General features: G+C 45.2%; 1 protein-coding gene across 3 annotated transcripts in view; it reads left to right on the plus strand.

Moving 5' to 3' along the window:
- Positions 1 to 313: 313 nt before the first annotated feature.
- The window catches only part of OLFM1 (olfactomedin 1), a 55,198-nt gene continuing 29,407 nt past the window's right edge, over positions 314 to 26,104 (plus strand). Inside the window, exons 1-2 of one of the 3 annotated variants that reach the window (XM_048823234.2) lie at positions 314 to 837; positions 24,258 to 24,407. In XM_048823234.2, the coding sequence (XP_048679191.1) occupies positions 742 to 837; positions 24,258 to 24,407 (246 nt within the window). In that variant the 5' untranslated portion in view covers positions 314 to 741. Of the gene's footprint in view, positions 838 to 20,633; positions 21,214 to 23,014; positions 23,129 to 24,257; positions 24,408 to 26,104 lie in introns of those variants that run through there. The other 2 variants (XM_048823233.2, XM_048823235.2) reach the window with 2 other exon arrangements.

Raw genomic sequence — 26,104 nt, forward strand, 5'->3', positions numbered from 1 at the left:
AAAATACAGCCGCTGGCTCCCATTTGCATCTCTTCCTTTAGCTCCCTTCTTGCTTCTGTGCATTGGAGTTTCTCACTTTGGAGCCCGCTGCAACTGGGCCAGGGCTTGCCTTAAATTCGCTGCAGAGGGACCCTTCCACGTTCATCCTCAGTCCCTTTTGTCTGCTTTCCTCAGACCCCCAGTACCAAATCTGACCCCTCCTCCTTTTGTGTCTGGCTGCATTTTTGATGCTGCTGCTTTACCTCCCCCCACCCATTCCCTTCTCCGTGTCTAGTTAAATTTCCCCCGCCTTTGTTGATGTCACATCCTGTTTCAAACATCCATCCCTGCTAGTAGTCCCTGCCTTCCAATTCCTTTCCTTTTTTTTTAATCCCTGTCCTCCCTCCATCAGCCCCCCTTTTCAAGGCAAACTTTTGGCAATTGCAGAGATAATCATTTCGTGCTCCGTTGAATTTCTCCTCGCCAATGTCTTTCGATCAGGGGAGCCATTAAATAATCATCATCATAATAAAATTTGTAAAAAAAAAAGCCCGAGAGAGGCAGATCAGAGAGAAGAGGAGACACGGGGAGCTCACTAAATATGCAAAGTGAAGGCTGTGCTAAGCAGATTTCTTGCATTGCCTTCTCGGGGTACTGAGAGAATCATAATAAAAAAAAATTGAAGGACCCAAAAGCAACCCAGGGGAGTCGGTGATCAACGCAGCAACAGAAAATAACCCAGGAGGAGAGGGGGAAATCTGCATGCCAGGTACCTGGAACTGTGTGCAAGAGATGCAACCTACAAGCAAGCTTCTGAGTCTCTTCTTTCTTCTGCTGATGGGCACAGAACTAACTCAAGTAGGTTTCTTTTTTTCTCTCCCTCTCTCTCTCCCAACGCCATTTTCTGCTAAAGCTGTAGGACACAAAAGAAACTAGAGTAGCAAATTGCATCTTTCTGTCAATTTCACTCCCCCTCCCCCAACCCTCCCCCTTCCTTCTTTTTGGAGCATGCAATAGAGGTCATTCATCCAATTCCTCTCCTGCGATGCAGGCGAGCAGTGAGGGGGAGCTCAGGGTGGAGGGATAAAGGTGTTCGTATGCCTGGTGAAGAGATCGGACTTAAAGGGGATTTTTTTTTTTAAGGCTGCCTTTGTGCCTTCAGATCTGCTGTAGATTTTTATGGCAGCCAGATTTGGAATGGGGTGAGGGTGGTTGAATTCAACTTTTAATTGGGGAGGGGGGAGGGAAGGAGAGTTGAATTTCAGGTAAGGTGAAACTGGTGACTCTGTAATGTGACTGCCTTTTGTTTCACTAGGGGAGGAAGGGAATTCATCCTCATCTACCACAACATTTCATCACTGGGGGTCTTGAGTGTTCAGCTTTTTTTTTTTTAAATTTTTTTTTTATTCCTCCTCCTTCTTTGAGAAGTCCACAATTAAGGATGAGGTTGCTACTGTCTCAGTGCAATTCTCAGCTGGTAAATGGACAGGATTTGGGGGTGTATGTGATGTCTTTAAAAATGCCATAGTGTAAGTAGCTTGAAATGCACATTCTGTTATTGGTAAGCTAGGGGTTGGTCAGTCAGTCTGTCTACTTGTGTGTGTTCTATTTTCCCTTGTAAAATATGTAATTTGCACCTGCAATCACTTCTGTTTCATTCCCGCTCATCCCCTCCCCTTTATATAGATAAACGACTGGTGTGGCGGTAGCTTTCCTGATTTAGGGTGACATTTAAATGTCTCTCAGTGTTTCCATTTGTGGCATGCTTGGGGGCTGTTTCTTTCTTTCTTTGATTGCCTTCCTGTACTTTCCAAGCCCACCTATTGTTGAGTTGGGGGAGAGGGTTTTTTTTGAGGGAGTAGAAATAAAAGTCCATTCCACTTCTTTGAGAAACAAGGATGGTTTTGCTTTTTCTTAATCACGCAAGAAAGGAACAAAAGTGATCACAAGGGGATACTCTATGTGGCTGGGTGTGTGTGTGTGTTAATTGTAATGTTGCCTAGAAGCAATAAATAAATAGGAATGGACCCTCCCCAAGAGGCTCTCGGATATAGAACCAATTAGCAGTGGACTCTCATTCCAGATATTTTATGTTTTTTTTAATTATATTACACACACACAATAGCCTCTTAAGTCACTGTCCTGGGAACAGAAATGTAGTGGCTAAAGCATGTTTTACCTACAGAATATTTCTGAGCTGCTGCTGAAGGGAAGAAATCTCCAAAGCAAAGTCTTAAAACGTTGGGACCAAAGGGATGGGGGTGTGGGTGGGGGGAGGCTTATTAAAAACAATTCCAAGTTGCCTGTAAAGTGGAAGGGCTGGGAAGGAATTATAGCTAAAGTGACTGACCAATAAAAATCTGTTGTGTGCATTGAGAGAGAATATGCACCAGGGTATATACTCGCTCACATACACCTGCATGCGCCAAACTGGGCAAAGCAGGGTGAAACGTACAAGAATTGCCCTGAAACAAACAAACAGTGCTCCCTGGTGAAGACCCTGCCATCCTCCTTTGGCATGATAAACACCAGCGATCTTGGGCTGCCTTCTCAGCAAGCTTGTATCTTCCCTCCTCTCTCCCTTCTTGGTCGCCTCCAGGCGAGCATGAGAGTATCTGTTTCATGGGGAATTTGAATTTCTTGGCTGCATGAAACTCTTTCCCCCAACTGCTTAATGGCTTCTTTCTCTCTTTCAGCACCCACCTTCTCTGCCTTGGCATTTTCCTGCAAGGACACCTTAGCTATTGCATCTCCTTGTGCTGAGGCAGCTGCTGGTGTTGGTAGAGTATCAGATTCTGTTTTGCAGGTGTGGAAGAACTTTTGTCCCAACTTTAGTCTGGGCAAATTAAATCAGCCCACTCCAGCTACAAGCTTTGGGCTAAAATCATCCCTGGCTGACTTCAGTGGAGCTATCCCAGAGCAGTGTTTAGCCCACTGGTTTTAAATAAAAACATATAAACCTTGGCTAGATTTTAGCAAAAATAGGAGCTGAGTAGGTACCCTCCTTGCTTGCTTTCACTGTCTACCTTGAGCTGGCAACACTGATTTAGGCTCCTTTCTCCGAACCGCCCTCCTGTTCTATGGGAATGGAGAGCTCTCCAGTGTAGATGTGGAATTGTTTGGCTCTGCAGATCCGTTTCACAGTTTTTGCATCTCATTTCCATGGCACAGCTGCCAGATGCAATCCCCAAATAGGCCTTTCATCTCTGACGCCGCCCAGTTCCCTGCCTCCCACGTTTAATTTGGTGCCAAATTAACATCTCTATCACATGCACTGGAGTCAGGCTCTCATCTGCATTCCCCTGCCCCCTCCAGAGAGCCCAATGGGGGGGCCATGGTTAAGGGAAGATTCATTTCTAATTAGGCAGCTTTCAGTGACAATGCAAAGGCTGTTGTCAACCCCCGCTCCCTCCCTTTAATAACACAAAGCATGCACATCAGCCCCCCCAGATACTCCCCATAAGAGGTGCTAGAGCAGACTTTGCAATGGAAGGTGGTGAGTACATTGCTTTCCTTTAACAACTAACTGCTGCTGTTCTGTGTACAGAAGGGTAACCATCTCCTGGTGGGAAGGGAGAGCGTTGTTTCCAAAACAACCCACTAATCATATCTGAGCACCTAAACTAGAGCTGAATTCTCAAGTAATCCCAGTCACAGCTGGCTTCTGAAAAGCAGGGTTAGCTGTGCCCTACCTCTGAATTCGCTCCTAGAGCATGCGGGACATTGCAAACGGACACTGTGGATTAAATCCTGAAAAAGTAGCACATGCTTGGAATCAAGTCCTGACTAAAAGTTAATGGGATCCCAAGTCAAAATAACAGGAGTTGGCCAAACTTCTGTGTCACAGAGTCTTGTCATTGTTATAACTTCAGCTTGCCCTTTGATTCCCCACTTGTAGTTTTATCCCTTTAGACTTACATGTTATTGTCTTTTTAATTTCAGAGTTATTTCCATATGGAAATATTCAGAATATTAGAGTCCGAGGCTTGTGCTAGCCCAAATCCTTAAATTGCATTTCACGTTTTTACAGGTCAGTGATCCAAATAATGAAATGATGAATATTACAGTTGAATTTGAATGGACTGGATTTTACTGGTACCTGTTGCCATTGGCAGGCAAAACCCCAATTCTTCCATCTACATGCATGCAAGTTTAGCCAAAGTTCTTCTGAGTTCAGAATGAGAGTTTTCTTTCTTTGGCAGCTGGAACCCCAGAGAGATAAAGGGTTACATCCTCAGATGACTTCAGTGGAGCTATGGGAATTTATACCACCCAAGGATCTGCTTCACAAGGTTTATTATATATGGCTATAGATGCAGATTTAAATATAGGCCCTGATTCTTACACTGATGTAAATCAGGAGTAACTCCATCCAAACCACTGGAGTTAGATGAATGGAAAACAGGTTTAAGATCATAATCAGGATTACAGACTGGACCTCTCCTCCCCCCCCACCCCATCCCCAATCTTGGTTTATAATGTATTCAGTCTCTCTTGAAACAGGGCTGTTAACTACACATTGAGGTACTTACGAAATTGCCATACCTTTTCCCAGAAGTTTTGAGGGTACATAGAGAGGTAAGAAACACCTTGATATTTATTTAACCAATAAAAATTCAATCCACAGAAGAAATATACATTCCCTGGGGCAGGGAAGTTATTGAATATTTAGGGCTCCCATTTAAGGGTCTAAGGGAACTTTAGCACTGATTTTCAAAATAGCATATCTGGTTCATTGGTATACGGTTTTCATCCCTGGGTGCCCTGGCAAAAAAGTGTGCATTTCCAATGGATCTGTAAAACCCCATAATTGTGAGTGCAAATGCTATCAGTTTGCACCCCTTCCACAATTTTCCAAGTGTCCAAAGCTGGGGGTTTTCTGGTTCATTGACACTGGAGTCAAACAGGAATAACTTCTTTACAGTCAATGGAGTTACACTGCTGGTGTAAACGTGAGAGGAGAACCAGGCATGCATTTTTGCGATCTCACACGTTGCTTTGCCGTTGAAAATGTGGCTCTTAGCTTTTGGAGCCAGAGAGCAGGGAAGGAGGATGGTACTTCTCTGACTCCCCCTGCACATTGATCCCCCTGCAGCTCAGTTCTAACTCACTTTAATGCCAGGCCTTAGACTGTGCTAGTTTAGCTGTAACTATTGAGGTGATTTTCAAATGTTCACGCTGATTGCTAGGCTCCTTCATCCCCTATTGTGGAGCCACATTGTAGAATTAAGCTGCAAATCTGCAGCCTGTAACATGAGGCAGATGCCTCATTTCATAAACCAATTAATGTCTTGTTTCGCTAACTTCAGCTTTCACCAATAAAAAAGACAGGTAATTGTCAGCCCTGGGTTATATTTATTACTCAAGTTATCAGGCCTTGTAATCAGTATTAGAATCACTGTGTAAAATAATACAAAACTAATTACTATCTAACTGAATTAGGTAGATGAGGACTGTAAAACTGCATTGACAATGGAAGAAGCCAATTCTCAGTTATGAGTGATAAACTGCAGCTTTTGCTTGCTATTATGAAATCATGAACCCTAGGGCCATAGTAATGCTCGAGACAAACACTAACATGGCTGTAGAGATGCAGAGGTGGGGAAGGAAAGGAAAAGGTTTCTTTTCAGATTTGTTATTTAATAATTATTAAGCTAAACTCTTCACGAGGCAAAGGGTGTGCATGAACCATTGTGAAAGGGAAGAAGTTTGCACTTTGTTTTTGCACACACCTTTTCATCTGAGGATCTCGGAGAGATCTGCAAATATCAATGACATTAAGTATCATTACTCTTGAAGGAAGTGGGTTTTTTTACGCACAGGTAAACTGAGCCACAGAGAGGCCATGATGAGTCCCGGGTAGCACAGCAAGACAAAGCAAAGCTGGAAATAGTGGTTTCTAATCTCTTACATGCTTTAACTATTATATCACCCTTCCCTCTCAGAGCAGAGTCCAGGAGTGCTGACTACCAGTCTCCTGCATCTTCTCACTACTAAACTTCACTCCTCTTTCAGACCTGGAAGTAGAACCCAGGAGTCCTGACTCTCAATCCCTCCTGCTCTAATTAGTAGACGATGCTCTAAATCTAGTGAGATCACAAGAGACCTTGTGGGAAGGACAAGAACAGGGAGAAGAGGATTAAAGCAGGTGCTTTGCCAGACTTCAGTACTAATTGTGATAGTATAAAGCAATTAACACACACAACAATACTTATTTATTAATTTAAAAAGACTTTCTGGACAGTAGTTCCGAACCGACCTATGGAAATATTTCCCCATCCACACCCCAATATTGACCTTAAGGAAACCTGCTCGTAAAAGATATGCTGATAATTGCTCCTAATACAAACCTCATCTATTGAAATCGTTGCAAAACTCCCATTAACTGTAATGCTGCTATACTGGGCTCACAGACTTCTGTGACATATATTGGCATTTGCTATGAGATTGTGGGTTTAGTGTCAAGAGCAGCTTTAGCTAAACACAGATTTAGTACAAGGCAAAGATCTGTAAAGGGGGATTATTCTGTTCAAAAGTAATACTGAGAGCATGATCTTTCTGCTGCAAAATTCAGGGTCTTCTGCACTGTGTGTAGAGAGTAAAACTCACATGGCACTTACCATGTGCAAGGAACTGTCTCCTGTTGATAGCTAGAATTTAACATCCTCATGACTACTGTGCAGCATGCTGTGCCTCGCCCCAGAAATGGCTGCATTTCAGTGCTGCTCTATGTGTCGAAAGCCAATTGTGCATAGCTTATGCAAAAATGGGAGTTTAGTGGGGGTAAGGTCTGCGGAATAAGGTCCATGGTTTGTGCAGCACATTGGGATCTTTCAGGATAGGGAGGTGCTGAGTAAATATAAAACAGGAGTCTCTCTTATAGGTGAAAGGAAGCTAGGAACGTTTCTGTTGCTTTAGTGCCGTCCTGCTCTATTGAGGCATTTCTAGTGCTATGAAAGCTCTTAGGTCCAGCTTCTCAAAGGGAATTAGGGCCTAAATTCCCTTTCAATGGGAATTAGGCTCCTAAATACCTTCTGAGGATCTGGGCTCTGCTGACTTCAGCTGGTGGGACACAAAGACAGCAGCGTGAGGCCCTGAACTTTGTATTGCTTTCGGTGCTCAATGGAAGGATTAAGGGGGAAATCTGCTCCTTGCTGGCAGTCAATCCCAACCCCCGGTTCCTGGAGTCTCTTCTCAGTTCATTCACCTCCCTTGCATTCTAATGGGGCCATGCACAGGGGTCACAGTCAATTGTAGCAGGAGGGGGTGCCCCAGCCAAGGAGCGGGGGAGCTGTGGGGGAGCACTGCTCTCCCACTCATGCATGGAAGCGGGGGAGCTCCCTTCTGCTATTAGCCACTGAGTGGGGAGTTGTGGTCCCCTTCCTGTGACTCCCAACCCTGGTTATACACAACGATTGAGGGGAGAAGCACAGAATGACCCCTACTGCCCCACTATGCTTCTTAAGGCCCACGGCAATGGGGGTGGGGTGAAATGTGATTATTACTTATTTTTATTGCCATAGCAACTACGAATCCCGGTCATGGACCGGGACCCCATTGTGCTAGGTTCTGTATAAACACGGGGGGTGGGGGGGAGAGAAACTTTGCAAAAATATTCTTTCTAATAGGAACTCTGCTGCCCCACCCACCCCACATTCATGTGCGTCTCTGTCTGTCCACTCACCGATGAACGTTGATGTCCAATATACTGTGCTGCCTTGTACTTATCACGTTAGAGAGGCACCCATGGTAGAATCCTCAACCTAAACATCTCACCCACGGAAGGGTTTGAATCCAGACCAGGATCCAGGGCCAGAGCTGTACTTTGCAAGCAGTCCCTGTCTGTGTCATAGACTGAACCAAAGCCCCACAGGCAAAGAGCCCCTGAAGCCTGATCTGCATTAGAATGTTGTCCTTTGCATCCGTCTAGACCATCTGCAGTACACTATTATGCACCTACGTGCCCAGTGCAGTCCAGTCTGTTTAATGGGAACATCGGCTTCCCACCGCATTTTCCCCACTTGCTGGGATTTCCCAAAGCAGAGGCCGGTCCACCTCACTTCCAGTTCTCAAAGCCTCCTTCCAGTCCAACCTTGTGAACTTTCTGCACCTCCAGCTAGGCTGATAGCATCTAGTCAGTGTCACTTTAAAAGCAAATAACAACTCCTGTGATAAATGACACTAAGGGGCAGATCCTTTTCTCTGCTCCCCAGGCCCAGAGGCACTGGACACAGTGGAAGCAGTGTGTGGGTGTGTTGCAAGTGTGTTGCAAGGGGGAGAGGCAAGTGTTCTGGAAACACCCACAGGGTGTGTGGTCCCTACCATGCCGCAGAACACAGTCCCTAGAGGAGCCTGGGATTCCCCAGCTTGCAGGAAGTTGATGGGGGAGGGGAAACACATGGGCGTAATGCTGATGGATCTATTGCTACATGAACCCATCAGACATTGCCCCTCAGAGGGGGCATGACTGCAGCCCTGAGGTACCATAGAATAACTTGGCTGTTGCTCAGTGGTCTAGGAGTATAAGATTCATTCTCCTAGCCTCAGTACACCCAGCCTGATTACTCTGGGTTGTGCTCGTCAGACAGGATTTGCCTTATGGGGCAAGTTCTCCCCAGTGCACGAGGCCTATATGCGCCTCGTGAGCCTCATTCTGAGGAATTGAGTGAGACTTAAATGGTGCGTAAGTCTCATGCAGGCCCTTTGCACAGCGGTGAATTCCACCTAAGGGTTGTGTGGAGCAGGCAGGAGGAATCATTCTCAGGTTTCTCCCTTTCAAAGGAGCACTGATGTGGGATGTCACCGAGCTTTTCCAGAGCACAGCTAATAAATAACTACCGCCCACTGCCATCCTGGTTTTGGTGCTCAGCCAAGAATGCTACAAAACATACCTCAAAGAGATGTTTAGTTCAAACCAGGGAGTCCTGTGGCCTGTGTTATACAGGAGGTGAGACTAGATGATCACAATGGTCCTTATAATCTATAAATCTATAGGGCATTATCACTGCTGACCTCAACCCCGCTTCCATATCTACCCCTGAATTTATGTGCACGCTCTCGTTTGTGAACGCAAGGAAGCATGAAAATAGTATGTGAAAATAACAGTTGATTTGCCAGTCAGGCAGTTGCTGAATTTGCACATTATACATAAATACATGTTCGGCTCTGCATGTGTAACTGACACAGCTTGGGACAGCAGCAGAGTTTGAACCCAGAACCTTCCCTGCTAAAAGGATGAGCCTGTATCTCTTGAGCTGAAGAACAGAGCTAAAAATCCCTCTGATTCAATAGGAGCCTTTCTACTGTGATCAACAGGCTTTGGCTAGGACCCCAAGCCTCCACCTGGTAGCTGTGGCAACTTCATAACCTCTTATGTGGGTGGACCAGCCACAAGAGGGAGACAAAGATCTATCCTGTATTAGTGTGTCATGCATAAATACGGGCACAAATTTACTGACCATATTTGAGAATGCTGGCCTCTTAGGTCAATTGCAGTCAGCTGCGTTCATTTTACATTATGCATGGACAACAACTCTTTCATTAGTGAAATTTTCCATTTAGTAGTTTGCCATTAAGTGGGATCCATTCTATACCATGTGATTGGGGACTCTTTACTGAGAAGAATAGATAGGCCTGTAACCAGAGCTGATCCAGAAAATAGGAGGGTGTGCTGTCTTCCAGGTGCTAAGATACGGGATGTAGACCTGAGGTTGAAAAGGATTCTAAAGGGAGCGGGAAAGAATCCCCTAATTATCCTTCATGTGGGAACAAATGATACGGCTAGATTCTCGCTGGAAAGTATTAAGGGAGACTATGCTAGGTTGGGGAGGACGCTTAAGGAAATTGAGGCTCAGGTGATCTTTAGTGGGATTCTGCCTGTTCCTAGAGAAGGGCAACAAAGGTGTGACAAGATTATGACTATCAATAGATGGCTTAGGCAGTGGTGCTATAAGGAGGGCTTTGGGATGTATGGTCATTGGGAGGCATTCATGGATAGAGGACAGTTCTCTCGGGATGGACTTCATCTGAGTAGGGAAGGAAATAGACTTCTAGGATGGAGGTTGGCACAACTGATTAAGAGAGCTTTAAACTAGGAATTTGGGGGAGATGGTTGGGAGATGTCCAGGTAATCTCCACGCCAGAATTTAGCATAGAGTGGAAAGAAAATGAAGTAAGAGTGGATACAGCTGTAGGTAGGAGGAAGGGCAGTGTAGATACAAGTCTAATAGGTTATACTGGTAGTAAAATAACCGTGCCTAATAGGGTACAGAATGTGAGTGAGGCCAAACAGCAAAAATTAAGATGTTTGTACACCAATGCAAGGAGCCTAGGTAATAAAATGGAGGAACTAGAGTTACTGGTGCAGGAAGTGAAACCAGATATTATAGGTATAACAGAGACCTGGTGGAATAGTAGTCATGACTGGGCTACAGGTATTGAAGGGTATGTGCTGTTTAGGAAAGACCGAAATAAAGGTAAAGGTGGTGGAGTAGCACTGTATATCAATGATGAGATAGAATGTAAAGAAATAAGAAGCAATGAAATGGATATGACCGAGTCTGTCTGGGCAACAATTAAATTGGGGAAGAAAACTATTAGAGCCTCCCCTGGGATAGTGCTTGGGGTGTGCTATAGACCGCCGGGATCTAATTTGGATATGGATAGAGCCCTTTTTAATGTTTTTAATAAAGTAAATACTAATGGAAACTGTGTGATCATGGGAGACTTTAACTTCCCAGATATAGACTGGAGGACGAGTGCTAGTAATAATAATAGGGCTCAGATTTTCCTAGATGCGATAGCTGATGGATTCCTTCAGCAAGTAGTTGCTGAACCGACTAGAGGGGATGCCATTTTAGATTTGGTCTTGGTGAGTAATGAGGACCTCATAGAGGAAATGGTTGTAGGGGATAATCTTGGCTCAAGTGATCATGAGCTAATTCAGTTCAAACTGAATGGAAGGATTAACAAAAATAAATCTGCAACTAGGGTTTTTGATTTCAAAAGGGCTGACTTTCAAAAATTAAGGAAATTAGTTAGGGAAGTGGATTGGACTGAAGAATTTATGGGTTTAAAGGTAGAGGAGGCCTGGGATTATTTTAAATTAAAGCTGCAGAAGCTATCGGAAGCCTGCATCCCAAGAAAGGGGAAAAAATTCATAGGCAGGAGTTGTAGACCAAGCTGGATGAGCAAGCATCTTAGAGAGGTAATTAAGAAAAAGCAGAAAGCATATAGGGAGTGGAAGAAGGGAGGGATCAGTAAGGAAAGCTACCTTATTGAGGTCAGAATATGTAGGGATAAAGTGAGACAGGCTAAAAGTCAAGTAGAGTTGGACCTTGCAAAGGGAATTAAAACTAATAGTAAAAGGTTCTATAGTCATATAAATAGGAAGAAAACAAAGAAAGAAGAAGTGGGACCGCTAAAAACTGAGGATGGAGTGGAGGTCAAGGATAATCTAGGCATGGCCCAATATCTAAACAAATACTTTGCCTCAGTCTTTAATAAGACTAAAGAGGATCTTAGGGATAATGGTAGCATGATAAATGGGAATGAGGATATGGAGGTAGACATCACCATATCTGAGGTAGAAGCGAAACTCAAACAGCTTAATGGGACTAAATCGGGGGGCCCAGATAATCTTCATCCAAGAATATTAAAAGAATTGGCACAAGAAATTGCAAGCCCATTAGCAAGAATTTTTAATGAATCTGTAAACTCAGGGGTTGTACCGTATGATTGGAGAATTGCTAACATAGTTCCTATTTTTAAGAAAGGGAAAAAAAGTGATCCAAGTAATTATAGGCCTGTTAGTTTGACATCTGTAGTATGCAAGGTCTTGGAAAAAATTTTGAAGGAGAAGGTAGTTAAGGACATTGAAGTCAATGGTAAATGGGACAAATTACAACATGGTTTTACAAAAGGTAGATCGTGCCAAACCAACCTGATCTCCTTCTTTGAGAGAGTAACAGATTTTTTAGATAAAGGAAACGCAGTGGATCTAATTTACTTAGATTTTAGTAAGGCGTTTGATACTGTGCCACATGGGGAATTATTAGTTAAATTGGATAAGATGGGCATCAATAGGAAAATTGAAAGGTGGATAGGGAATTGGTTAAAGGGGAGACTACAACGGGTCCTACTGAAAGGTGAACTGTCAAGTTGGAGGGAGGTTACCAGTGGAGTTCCTCAAGGATCGGTTTTGGGACCAATCTTATTTAATCTTTTTATTACTGACCTGGGCACAAAAAGTGGGAATGTGCTAATAAAGTTTGCAGATGATACAAAGCTGGGAGGTATTGCTAATTTAGAGAAGGACAGGGATACCCTACAGGAGGATCTGGATGACCTTGTAAACTGGAGTAATAGGAATAGGATGAAATTTAATAGTGAGAAGTGTAAGGTCATGCATTTAGGGATTAATAACAAGAATTTTAGTTATAAGCTAGGGACGCATCAACTAGAAGTAACGGAGGAGGAAAAGGACCTTGGAGTATTGGTTGATCATAGGATGACTATGAGCTGCCAATGTGATATGGCTGTGAAAAAAGCTAATGTCATCTTGGGATGCATCAGGAGAGGTATTTCCAGTAGGGATAAGGAGGTTTTAGTACCATTATATAAGGCACTGGTGAGACCTCACCTGGAATACTGTGTGCAGTTCTGGTCTCCCATGTTTAAGAAGGATGAATTCAAACTGGAACAGGTACAGAGAAGGGCTACTAGGATGATCCGAGGAATGGAAAACTTGTCTTATGAAAGGAGACTCAGGGAGCTTGGCTTGTTTAGCCTAACTAAAAGAAGGTTGAGGGGAGATATGATTGCTCTCTATAAATATATCAGAGGGATAAATACCAGAGAGGGAGAGGAATTATTTAAACTCAGTACCAATGTGGACACAAGAACAAATGGATATAAACTGGCCACTAGGAAATTTAGATTAGAAATTAGACGAAGGTTTCTAACCATCAGAGGAGTGAAGTTTTGGAATAGCCTTCCGAGGGAAGTAGTGGGGACAAAAGATCTATCTTGCTTTAAGATTAAACTCGATAAGTTTATGGAGGAGATGGTATGATGGGATAACATGGTTTTGGTAATTAAATATTCATGGTAAATAGGCCCAATGGCCTGTGATGGGTTTTTAGATGGGGTAAGATCCAAGTTACCCGGGAAGGAATTTTCTGTAGTATCTGGCTGATGAATCTTGCCCATATGCTCAGGGTTTAGCTGATCGCCATATTTGGGGTCGGGAAGGAATTTTCCTCCAGGGCAGATTGGAAGGCCCTGGAGGTTTTTCGCCTTCCTCTGTAGCATGGGGCACGGGTCACTTGCTGGAGGATTCTCTGCTCCTTGAGGTCTTCAAACTACAATTTGGGGACTTCAATAGCACAGATATAGATGTGAGGTCTTTTTTAGGAGTGGTGGGTGAAATTCTGTGGCCTGCATTGTGCAGGAGGTCAGACTAGATGATCATAATGGTCCCTTCTGGCCTAAATATCTATGAATCTATGAATCTATGAAACCATATATTTTTATGTCTTTCTTTCCTCATCCTTTATTACTAAGGATATATCCATGCAAATGAGATCTTTTGTTCCCTAACAGTTCATCTTTCCCTGCTGCTTATTATCTCATTACAGCAGTAATTCACTCATTGAGACATCAGAATTGGCTGCTCTGGAAATGATTGATGCTATGGAGACATCAGGTGTAGAATACACAACAGGAACAGATAAACTCAGAGACATAAGGAGCCTCTTTTCAAGCCAAATAACCCGTGTGATAAACAATGAAGCAGTCAGAAGAGAGGCGATCTGAGATATCGAGGAAAACCTAAGACTAAGAGAGGTTTTGTCAAAAATTCGAAGAGGTGTCAGTTTCTCTTTAAGGGCTAGATCTTGCTTTGCACTGGAAAGCTTCCCTAAGAGGATGCTGTCAGGTTGAAAACAATGGGCCTGATTCTTTTCGCACTTACACGACTGTATCCGCATTGACTTCAGTGGCATTACTCCTGATTTACTTTAGTGTAAGTGAAGTGTAAGTGTAGGTTCAGGCCCAATGCATTTAAACATTTGTCCTTGTGGCTTTTTTTTACGATCACCTTTCAGACCACAACAGTTGAAAGAACCTGTCTCTAATGTACACTTGAGCAGTAACAATGAGGGTTTCATTTTTGCATTTCACTTAGCTTGGGCAAGGTCAATACACTGGTCATTTTCACTTCCTGGAGCTCAGGCCTTAGCATAAAGCTGCAGTGTTGGGGTTTCTAACCCTGAGTGATAATATTTAAATCTGAACAAAAAAACCTAATAAAAAAACTCTTCTGACTTAATAATTGCCATTTAAAAAATAGAATAGAGACATTACAGTTGATCACGGATTTTGCAAAGCCTCCATTTGGGACTGGAATTGATGTATCTGTGTGTGGCCCTTTCCGCTACATCCAGGTGGGACTGACTCTTTAGAGAAAGTGCTGTGGCAATTTGTTGCCATGTGAGGTTGAGCTATAAATAATGGAATTAGGGTCTGATAAGGAAGGCTCCAATCCAGGGATCTGGAAAGACAATAAATGCAACAAGTCATTGACTTTTTTCAGAGAGCCATTGTTCTCTGCTTGGCTGGGCATAACCCCCGTTATGTTAACAGGCTCTTGAAAGAAGAGAATAGATGCTCTGAAGCATATGGAAGCAAAGGAGCCTAAAAATTCAAATGGGTTTATTCTTCTCTTGATTAGCCTAAGCATGGCCATTTCCTCTGCTGTTGTAAATCAATGTAGCTCCATTGAAGTGAGTACAGCTATGCTGATTTACACGAGCTGAGGATCCGGCCCATAATTTTCATAAAGGGAAGGTGGTTACAATAGGGATATAGGAGAGGGAATAGATTGGGAGCCCAGACTATGGGCGTCTGTGTCTTTGTGTGATCACAGGCAAGCTCGTCAGCTCCCTGCCTCATTTGCTCTATCTGTGAAATAAGTCTAATAAATTCCTACCTCACAGAGGCCCTGATCCTGCGCCATTAAAGTAGAGCTTTGCCATTGGCTTCCACAAGAGTAGGGTCAAGCCCAGAGGTGTTACAAAGCTTAACATTTGGAAAGCATTTTTCAATCCTTGGATGAATGGTTCTGTATACTACTATTACCACGACTGAATACCAGTAACAGTACCTATGTGCACTGAGGGGGAATGAATCTTTATACATTCCTGGGGGAATAAAAGCTACAGAATGCATTTTTTTTTAGCATTTTTAACATACTTTATTATTTAAAAACTATATGTGGGTAGAAGGTGAAGGTCTAAAAAAGATGTTAATTTCTATATGCTTCTGAACTAATTCTTCTTCTATGTATTTATTGAAGACTAGCATGAGAGGTGAGTTTTACGTCATACCCTGCTTTCCAAATGAGCACTGAAATGATATAAATACTGCACTGATAAGTGTCGTACGGATCCGGCGCTCAGATACTGTGGCGATGAGCACAGTATAAGAACCTGAACAGATTAGAATAGAACAGAAGGATGTGATTTCCTTTAAGAGCTCTCTGCAGATGGCGTTTTACCTTCGACCTAAGCATTCACTGCTACCATCCTAGTAAGAATGCTGGGACAGATTTTGATCGCAGTGACACCAATGTAAATCTGAGTTGTTCCAATGAAGCCACACATTTGCATCTAATTATTTGTTGGATATTTGCACCGAAGGAAAAATATTCCACCATCCACCAGTATTTATGGCAGCCTTCCATGGGAATTAATGAATCACAGGAATTCAGTATAGGAAATATCAGTAGGGTTGGACACTAGGGTTTGGGATAATTCCCCCTCCCTAGTGAAGGTCTTCTAATGGCAGCGGCCCGGCAATATGAGCAAACCTGTCATAATAAGCCATGGCATGCACACGCGGGGCCATAGCCTCATTTTAATTCAGTTCATACTTGGGCAAAGTGCCATTAAAGTCAATTAGAGAAACAAGGTGGGTGAGGTACTGTCTTGTATTGGACCAGCTTCTTTTGACGAGAGACAAGCTTTTGAGCTTACTACAGAGCTCTTCTTTGGAAGAAGAATGTATTTTACTTGGTCCAACTTGTCTCTTCAAAATCTTGGCAGTAACATGGCTACAACAACACTGCGCACATCACAGTCGATTATGGGTTTGCCTCCGTTGAGGACTGAGTGACAAATGAGCAATGAGCTCGGGATTTGGTGAGGTGAAAGAGGTCAAGAGTGACAGAGAAACTTTAGTTAGTTTCAGGCTTGCCAGGGTTATTGGGTCTGACCCAAAGCATAGTGGGAATGTGGCCTTTGGATAAGGCGAATCGTGAACAACAATGACACACTTCTACCCTGAGAGGGTCCTGCTAGATGTGGGAAGAGAATCATGTTTAAACTCTTTCAATCTGCAGCCATTGGTTGTATCCAGAGATTGAACCCAATCATGTTCCCGTCCCACTGAAAGCTCCCACTGCCATCGAGGGAGAGGCGGCAGGCCTGGAGTCAGCATGTGCACACAGCCTCACCTCTCTCCTCTTAGGGGGTCTCGTGAAGTGTTTGCTTGGCTTTGCTCTGTTTCTTAAACCTCCCCTGATGTCACTTACGGGCAAGTCCTGCTTTCCTCTCCCCTGCCCACAGCAAGAGTGGTGGGGATCCTGTAAGGGTCCAAAGTTAGGGCTTCTTCAAACATGGCTCAGGGCAAGGTAGAGGGACCCCACTGTCTGTACCCATTTTGAGATTTTGATCCAGCACTGGTGAAGTCAATGGGAGTTTTGCCAGTCATCTAATAGAAGCAGGTTGCAGGCAGGGTAGAGATTACTACCATGAAACAGATTCTTTTAGCAGCCTGGGGAAGGAATCTAAATGCCCACTCAATGGGGTTCTCCTGGGCAAAGCCCCCGTACTCAGCCCTGGGTGATCCCCATCACTGGAGGTTTTTAAGAACAGGTTAGGCAAACACCTGTCAGGAATAGTCTAGTCTTACTTGGTCCTGCCTCAGTGCAGCAGGCTGGATTAGATGACTTCTCGAGGTCATCCCATTATGGGAAGGATGGAAATATGGTCCAGTGATTAGGACACTAGTCTGCAACTCAGAAGAAATGCCTCGGTTCCCTGCTCTGTGTGACGTTAGCCTGTGTGCCTCAGTTCCCCATCTTTAAAACCGTGATAACGGCACTGCTGTAGGGCACAGGATATATCCATTAAAGATTGTGAGGTGCTCAGACACGACGGTAATGGGGGGGGCAATAAGAATGGTAGATAGTGAATTTGTGAATGATTATTTAGCTAAAAAGTTATGTAGCAGCAAGTTATCCCTACTTGCAGAAATAGATCCTTATTTTCACCAGTGTAAATCTGACCTGTGAGATACCAAAAATGTGGATGACATCACCAAACTTTCTATATTCCACTGCCAACATCTGCTCTTCAGCTCTTACGCTGACAAAGGCAGATTGGGAGTTGTCTCTTAACCAATCCATTTCGGAGCTATTTAGAAATTCCCTGGCGGGACAATGAGTTATCAAAGAGGACTGGGAGTAGGATGAGTCATTGTTCCACTGTATTTATTATCACTGATGAGCCACTGTATTATAAAGCATCTTTTTGAAGGGGGGCCTGCAATACCAATCTATGCTAGAAGGGGGCACTCGAATCCAACAATTGCAGAGGCTCTGTGATGGCAGAGTTGCATAATATGAATGTCAGTCACTGGTTTGCAATTGCACTTCAGCAAGAAATTAGATCTTTTTGCAAATACAAAGTGAAACACCTTTAAATCCCCTCCACACACAAAGGTGAAAACCACAGTGTTGCAGTACTAAAATGTATGCATTGCAGAGCCTTGAAAGAAGTTACAGACAATTGCATATAACTCTCCATCTTACCTTAACTGTTTTGGTGTTTCAAATCTTGAGAGGAGGAAAGAGTTTGTATTATTATTTTTTTTAATTACTGTGATTACTTCTTGTTCCTCTTGAAATCTCAGGAAGCACTGGGATAAGCCTCTGATTCCCCCGAGGCCGCCTTTATTACTGTGGAGCAAGAGATGTGACTTCTATTCTTTTGGGGAATCCTGCACATGACCAGAGGATTAATTTTGTAATCTCTCTTCTGCACGTGGTATTTAAATGTTAACCTAGAAAAAAAATAAGATGGAATTGTGAATTTCGATCAGAGGAACACTTCTTTTCTGAAGTCATTAGGAAAGTTATATAAGCCCCTTGAGGAAATCTTTTTTAATCTTGAATGAGAACTGTTTCCTTATGGAGAAGCCACTTTCAGTGAAAATGTTTTGACAAAGCCATCAGCACAGTCTGCAATGAAATGGCCATACGGCTTCCTACTTACAGTTTGGTTCACTGTGGTGCAAGCAATTGCAATATGAGATTTTTCTGAAAAAGAAACCAAGCAGCCAGATCCCCTGCTGGTGTAAACCAGTGTAGCTCCACTGACTTCAGGGATTTGCACCAGATGAGGATCTGGCCGATGTGTATAATCTGATTTAGCCTGCCAACTTTTGGGTTGATCAGGGCTTTTGAAAGCTGAGGGGGGAGGCTGAGGTGCTTGTGTGCTTACCTTTTGTTCCCACATTGGTCTGTTGTATCCAGTGGTCTGTCTCACCTTATATTTAGACTGTCACCTCTTTGGGGCAGTGACAGTCTTTTTGTGGCGTATTTGTGCAGTGACTAACACAATCCTTGATGGGGGAGCTACTGTAATACAACTAATAATGATGATTAACACTGAGATACCTTACTCACCACCCATGGGAGACATCAGATTTGCTGGGGCTGAGGTGGGGAGGGAAGCTCATTTCCTCAGTGCTGGAGAACATCTCTCCCAAAGTTAAGACAATGAAACAGACATGTTCAGAATGCAGCAAGCTCCCCACTCAGACATGGAGGGTTGCCTCTCTCCAGTTGATGCCCCTAATTCACCACTCCATGAATCACAGGTCTTCCTTGGAAGATGCTTGTTCTCCATCACATCTTCCACCTTCTGCCATCCTGCTCTCTTGACCATTCTGTAGAGAATCAGGGAGGGCTCTTTGAAGTCTGCCATGGCTGGATTTTTCTCCATTAGGGTGGGTTTGGGTTTCCTTTGGAACTGGAGCAACTAAAGGTTAAGGAAGGAGAAGTCTACCTGGTGTAAATAAGATTTTGATTCTGCTGCCTGGTTGTGGGCAGGGCTATAAATGAGGCAAGGAAATATGAGGGACTTTTCTATTTAATTTGTTTTCATTTGCAAGGCTGGGCAGGTGGAGGAAGAGCCACCAATTTAGGCTTAGATTGACTCTGACCCTCAGCACTCCCTTCCTATGTCTACACAGCCATAAAAATCCTGGGGCAGCGAGTGTCAGGCTCCAGCCCAAGCCCAAATGTCCACATGGCTATTTTACAGCCTCGCAGCCCAAGACGAGTGAGGCGGGCCAGCTGCGGCTGTGCCGTGGGTCTTTTATCACAGCGTAGATAGACCATAAGTAACAGTGGCTCAGAATATCATGCAACAGCTGGGTCAGAGGACAGAGAAGGTTACAAGAATAACGAAACCACAGATCCCCCACTATGACTGTATGGGCATCACAAGTAAGGCTGGGTCAATGGAAAACACACCGTCTTGCAGAAAAATAGATAGGTACGAGCGGCACTAGCCTCTCTTAAGGGGGGTAGGGGATGGGGAAGAGCTCCAGTTAAAATGAGAGCAGATGGACTGCCGTGCGAACAGGACAGTTAATATCTGGGGAAGGTAAGCAGAGTGTCTGAAGAGCTCTGTGAAGCTGGAACGCTTGTCCTTTTCGCCAGCAGAAGTTGGTCCGATAAAGCCGTGGTTTTCAAACTTTAGGCTGCGTACCCCTTTCCAAATAACATAATCTACGCCATACTCCCATCAGAGATAGGGTCGGAATACACTGGTGAAAACAGGGGAAAAGACGGTCTGTAAGGGGTAACACGATGTGTTGTCTGTCTGGACAGGATTATTCCCGCGTGCCCCTAGCGTACGGGTACCCAGGTTCGATATTGCCTCACCCACATCGTCCCTCTCATATCGTGGGCCAACATGCTACAACAATCGTGCAAACAATTATCGTCTGGCGTCAGCAGGACTGTACGAGGAAAAATACGGCACAGCCAGGCAGAGAGCATTGCTAGGGGAAGGCTGTGCTGGTCTGATTATAATCCAATTCCTCATCCTCCTTATTTTCTTTTCAACTGACTGGGTTCTTCCTAATATTTGTTAAGGCAGCGCTGGGGGTAGCCCTGCTTCTCTCGCGTGCCAGCAGAGGCGAGTAAAAGAGAGCCCGGGAGATTTGTGCCACACTTGAGCTCCCTGGCAGCTCCCCCGACTAACCAGCCCTTCACCAACGCCTCAGACACCGGGCTGAGTGTGGTGCTGATGCAAACTGATGCTAAAGGGGGAGGGACACCCCATCGTGTACTTACCCACCTGGTCCAAAAGTCCAAAAAGGCTTTTCCTGTCTGGGCGAACCAGCCCCCGACGGCGGCCAGGGGGCGCTGGAGAGAAGCAAAGGGAGAGAGAAACTAAAAAAAAATAAACCAACCCCCCCCCCCACCAGTTTGACATCAGCGTGCGTTTGATTTTCACACCAGCCGCTGGTCTCCGCCCCCGCCCTCCCCCCCCCATCCATTTCATCCCGCCCCATCGTCCGTGTCAGGCATGTGCATTGCACGTCCCAGGGAGACGCGGGGTTTTGGAGACCGGGCTCCTTCCACCTTACAAAAAAGCACCCCAGCACCCCTCCCCGACTCCTCCCCCCCTCCCCACCCAAAGACCCCTCGCCGTCCACCCGGAGCGAACCCTCCGGCTGGCTGGGCGCTCCGCTCCGCTCCGCCCTCCCCTGGGACCGGTGTGCCAAGCGGCGGCCCCCCCCGGCAGGGACCGTGGCTGTGGGGGTGCCGGGGCCAGCCCGGGGGCGGGCGGGCGGCAGGGAGCCCCGCAGAGGCGAGACCCCGGCGGGAGCCAGCGGAGATGTCTAGGGAGCGCTCGGCCGGCGGGGCGGGGCAAAGGGGGCCGGTGAGCCGCGGGCAGCCCCGGGCCGGTTCGGAATGAAGGGCGGCTGCCGCCGATCCCCGCCGCGATGTCGGTGCCTTTGCTCAAGATCGGAGTCGTCCTGAGCACCATGGCCATGATCACCAACTGGATGTCGCAGACGCTGCCCTCCCTGGTGGGGCTGAACAGCACCAAGTTAACCGCAGCCTCGGGGGGCACCTTGGACAGGAGCACGGGAGTAAGTGTCGGGGGGGGGGGGGGGCTGGTGTGCGGGGCACGTCTGTGCACTTTGTGTGAGTGTCGGGGGCTGGTGTGCGGGGCACGTCTGTGCACTTTGTGTGTGTGTCGGGGGCTGGTGTGCGGGGCACGTCTGTGCACTTCGTGTGAGTGTCGGGGGGCTGGTGTGCGGGGCACGTCTGTGCACTTTGTGTGAGTGTCGGGGGCTGGTGTGCGGGGCACGTCTGTGCACTTTGTGTGTGTGTCGGGGGCTGGTGTGCGGGGCACGTCTGTGCACTTCGTGTGAGTGTCGGGGGGCTGGTGTGCGGGGCACGTCTGTGCACTTCGTGTGTGTGTCGGGGGCTGGTGTGCGGGGCACATCTGTGCACTTTGTGTGAGTGTCGGGAGGCTGGTGTGCGGGGCACATCTGTGCACTTTGTGTGAGTGTCGGGAGGCTGGTGTGCGGGGCACGTCTGTGCACTTTGTGTGAGTGTCGGGAGGCTGGTGTGCGGGGCACGTCTGTGCACTTTGTGTGAGTGTCGGGGGACTGGTGCGCGGGGCACGTCTGTGCACTCTGTGTGAGTGTCGGGGGGCTGGTGCGCGGGGCACGTCTGTGCACTTCGTGTGTGTCGGGGGGCTGGTGCGCGGGGCACGTCTGTGCACTTTGTGTGTGTGTGAGGGTGGGGGGGGGAAAGGCCTGGAATCACAGATTCTTAATTTGCAGAAGGGGTGCAAAGTTTGCCCTGATTCAGGGCTAGGTTCTGCTGGCCCTTGTCTCCTGCTTCAGGCGTGTGTTCTGTTAGCCAACAGAAGGGTAGTGTGGCTGATCAGTTTCAGGGTTGGTTTGGTTGGCTTGGCTTGGCTTTGTTTTGTAAAGTCGAAAAGTCTGGCCTGATCATGGGAGTCCAGGGAAGCTAAGTGAGTGGCGGAGGCCAGTCATTGGGGTGGGGTGGGGTGGGGAGGGAAGGGAGTAGCACAGCTCCCAGCTTTGGGTGGTGGTGTCCTGCACCTGTGCTGGAAAACTGACCGGCAGAGGGTGTGTGTGTGTTTAAATACTGTTCTCAGAGGTTTCCCAAGGGCAGTTCTCTCATCTTGTAGAGCCTCAGGAATCGGCCTGGTGGAAAATCCCAGGGGTTTCTTTTGGGGGTGAGGGGTGGCTCTGTGTGTGTGTGTGTGTGTGTGTGTTGGCCGGGGAGATGAAGATGTTTTGCAGTTGTGCTGGCAAAGGATTTGCTCTTAGAAAATCTAATCATGCCATGCTCACTTGTCCCATTCCCTTCCTCCACCCCCTCCTTCTCTCTCTCATGTGACTGGGGGTTAATCCAGGAATCTTTTGGTTTCTCATTAAATAGGTTGTCAGGATGGAGCTATTAGGAGTTGAGCTACAGCCTTCATTTGCATAGCAGTAGGGCGAGGTTGCCATAGTTAGGAGACGGGTGTGGTAAAGGCACATTCCCAGCATGACAGATTGCTTGGAAGGAATGGCAGAGCTGGTGGGTCCTGCCACTCCTCTCCTTGCAAAGCTGCCTTTGTGCTTTGGCTAAGGTACCCCTCTTAGACCGCTTGTCAAAAGTTCCCTTGTCATGACATTTCGCCATTTCCCTATAGCTTGCTGTCAGGTGTAAGACCCACAAGAATGGATGCACTCAGATGCCTGGAATCAATAGTCATTATTGGGATGGAAAATGCATCAGGGAAGTTGCAAATGCATTTCAGTCATGCCTTATGGATCCCCTTGCCTTCTCTGAAAGGATGCTGTAGATTGGATTCTTATCTATTGGAAATGGCTGAGTATAACAATCCTTCTTTCTTCCCTTAGCAGGAAAGAATTGACACCTCTCATCTCCAGGCTGCATGCTTCTGTCTTAAAAAAAATAGCATTTTGCAGCCTCACTGTTTCAAGATGAAGAGTATTTGATACAGTGTCTCTGTTAATTGTGAGTGGATTTGGCAGTTTGTTCCCTGTTACAAGAATGTGATGTGACCCAAGATCATTTTAGCTGGAGTCTGTCCATCTACCTATCTACCTATCTGTCTAATCAGTCTGGCTGTTTGCAAGGTTATTTATTACATATTTAAGCACTAAACCAGCATCTTTCCTTCTAGCTCTTCTAAATGATGAGGTCTCTTCTAAATGATCAGAGACTATGATTGAATAATGTATTTTGCAAAATGTTGTGTGATTAAAGGGAAATGAAGGTCAGAGATTCTGCAGGGGCTGGGGAATGTGTTTAACTTCATTGCTGGGCTCCCTTTCCACGTATGCATTCTGAAAGCCCAGATCATAGTGCTGATTACATCTTCAAGGTTGTATTCCTCATTAGCTGGCACGCTGTCTCATGGTTATTCTGGGCTCTCTCTCCTCCTTGGGTTAACAGAACAGTTTAAGAAATATTGCAGTGCTCCTGAAAATCTCCTGGGACACTTTGAATAGCAGAGGGGGAAAACCAGTAAAAACGCTGGTTGCCTTTTCCTCCTAAGAGCTAATTCCTGTTTCAGGATCTTGGAGAGCTCTGCAGATTCCCACTGATTGCTGCTCAGTTCATAGAGTCAGGAGAACACTGACTAGTATGTCAGGATGCACTTCATTCTCTGTGTGTCAAGGAGAATTGAGTGTGTGTCTTAATAATAGATTGGCATCAAGTTTCACACAGGCTGGGTGTGCATCAGAACTCACTTTAACTAATGATGCCAGCTGATCCTATTGCCCCTGGATTTTCCATGTCACATACCCCCAATTTTCCCCATTGTGTCCATATTATCTGCTTCAACTCTTGCTCTCCTTTTCATGCCATCAAACTCTTGGTTTATCTGTCCCCAATCCATATTTTTGCATTAAAAATGCATCCTATCCTACATATTTACTGGGTCCTCAGAGGAACCTTTCCTTTATTTATTCCATGGTTCCATTATCTTTCTGTGGTCTTGCTCTATTGCTACTTTAAAAAAAAAAAGTTTTTGGTTTCACCAAATACTTCCTGTGCATCCATTTCCTTACACTCTCGCTATCCCTCTAAGTGTCCCCCTGTCTTACTTAACCCACCCCCTTTTCCATGTATCAATTAGGTGTTGCCTACCAACCCAGAGGAAAGCTGGCAGGTCTACAGCTCTGCCCAAGACAGCGAGGGACGGTGTATATGCACAGTGGTGGCTCCTCAACAGACGATGTGCTCACGTGATGCCAGGACAAAGCAGCTGAGGCAGCTCTTAGAAAAGGTAATGGGATGAACCATCCTGTGGGAAGGAGGGAGGATGGTCTGGTAGTTAAGGCAGGTGGGATTCAAGAGATCTGGCTGCAATTTGTGGTTCTGCTATGGACTCCTTGAGCAATTCCTTCTGTGCCTCATTTCCCCATCTGTAAAATGGGGATAATGATAATACCTTCCTACCTCACAGGTGTGAGGATCAATTCATTCATGTTTGTAAGGTGCTTTGATGTTGTGGCTATGAAAGGTGTATAAGTATCCAGATAGAGGGAGGTTTGTGAAAACCTTTGTGAAATGTAATAAGATCAAAGATACATGACATTGCCCTATGTAATTCAGTAGGGGGGGTGAAATTCTGCAGTTGACTCTAATCACATTGGTTTTCATTGAATTAACACTTAAATATTTTCAAAGGGTGAGTCTCAAAAACATGAGAGAGAAGCCCAATTAAAAATGAAGCTCTTTTAGCTGGATTGATATTAAAAAGGCTGGATAACCCAGCATGAGCCAGCGACATCAAATAACACAGTCGTGAGGGCTTGTGGTTTTCTTCTTAACATTGACATTCATATGGTTCGTTTTTAATAGTCTTTCTGTCTGGAGAGATCAGAAGACACATCCCTGATATCAGGAAATTCTCCGGATAATGGATCCCATTCTTGTGAAATGGTGTCATTCTTTTCTAAATCTAAGGAGACTCTTGTGTTGGGGCATGTAATTATCCCTCATGTCTAAATACTGTACTATGCCAGCATCTGAAGTATGTGACACAATAATTTTTATCCTGATACCTGGAGAAAATTGACGTGTTAGAGCATAGTAAAACACATTAAGTGCAGGTTTATGAATGTTTTGAGTGACTAAGTACTATAAACTGAGACATGAGACATTTCTCTTTTGTTTGTAGCATAAGCTTCTGGCTTTTGTTTGCTCACATAATAAAGAGAACGTGCCCAACACAACGAAATCTGAAGTAGGAACAGGAATTGTCATATGGTGCAGCATGAGTATCAAAGACCCATTGGCTTCATATAACTACTCACATGAACAAGACAAGCAGATTTTGACCCAAAGTCCTATTCAAATGGGAACAGTGGGTGTGGGGCGAAAGACCTAAAATGTGATAGTTTCCAGTGCAGAGGGTGCTGAAATATAAATGTTCATTGTTTTTCTTAGACAGCAAGCTGCTCTTGGGATACCAGGGTAGAAAGTAAGGGAAGAATGATGTGCAAAGTCAGATGCTCATGTGTGTGTTAACCTATCTATCTCTACACATACACCATCCTGTAAGAGAACCCAGAAATAAAGGGCTGAGTCTCAGCGGCCGCCATGAAGTTCCAGACCTCTGATCTGGATCTTCACTGAAACAAAATCCTTGTAGTAAAATGTAACTGCAGACACCTTTGGAAAACCTCCACGCTAACATTCATGCCCCTTTCAAGAATCTAACATCTCAACTCCCCTGTTTTTGTGACGAGAACTAGCCTTGCATTTTTCTCACCACAAATAGCAGAAGAAACCTAACATGTCAAAGATGTAATTGTGTTTGGATTTCCCAAGGAGGAACGCAAATCCATAACCTATTCTTCGCCTTTGGGGATAATAAAACGTTCCCGTAACTGGTCCGAGCAAACCTGCATTTTTTGAGTGAGCAATCCTTTTTTTTTTTTTTTTTTAAAGTAGAAGAAATGTCTGCCTTAGCAATGG

This window comes from Caretta caretta, chromosome 16 (assembly GCF_965140235.1).
Source record: "Caretta caretta isolate rCarCar2 chromosome 16, rCarCar1.hap1, whole genome shotgun sequence".
In the NCBI taxonomy this organism is placed as follows: domain Eukaryota; kingdom Metazoa; phylum Chordata; order Testudines; family Cheloniidae; genus Caretta; species Caretta caretta.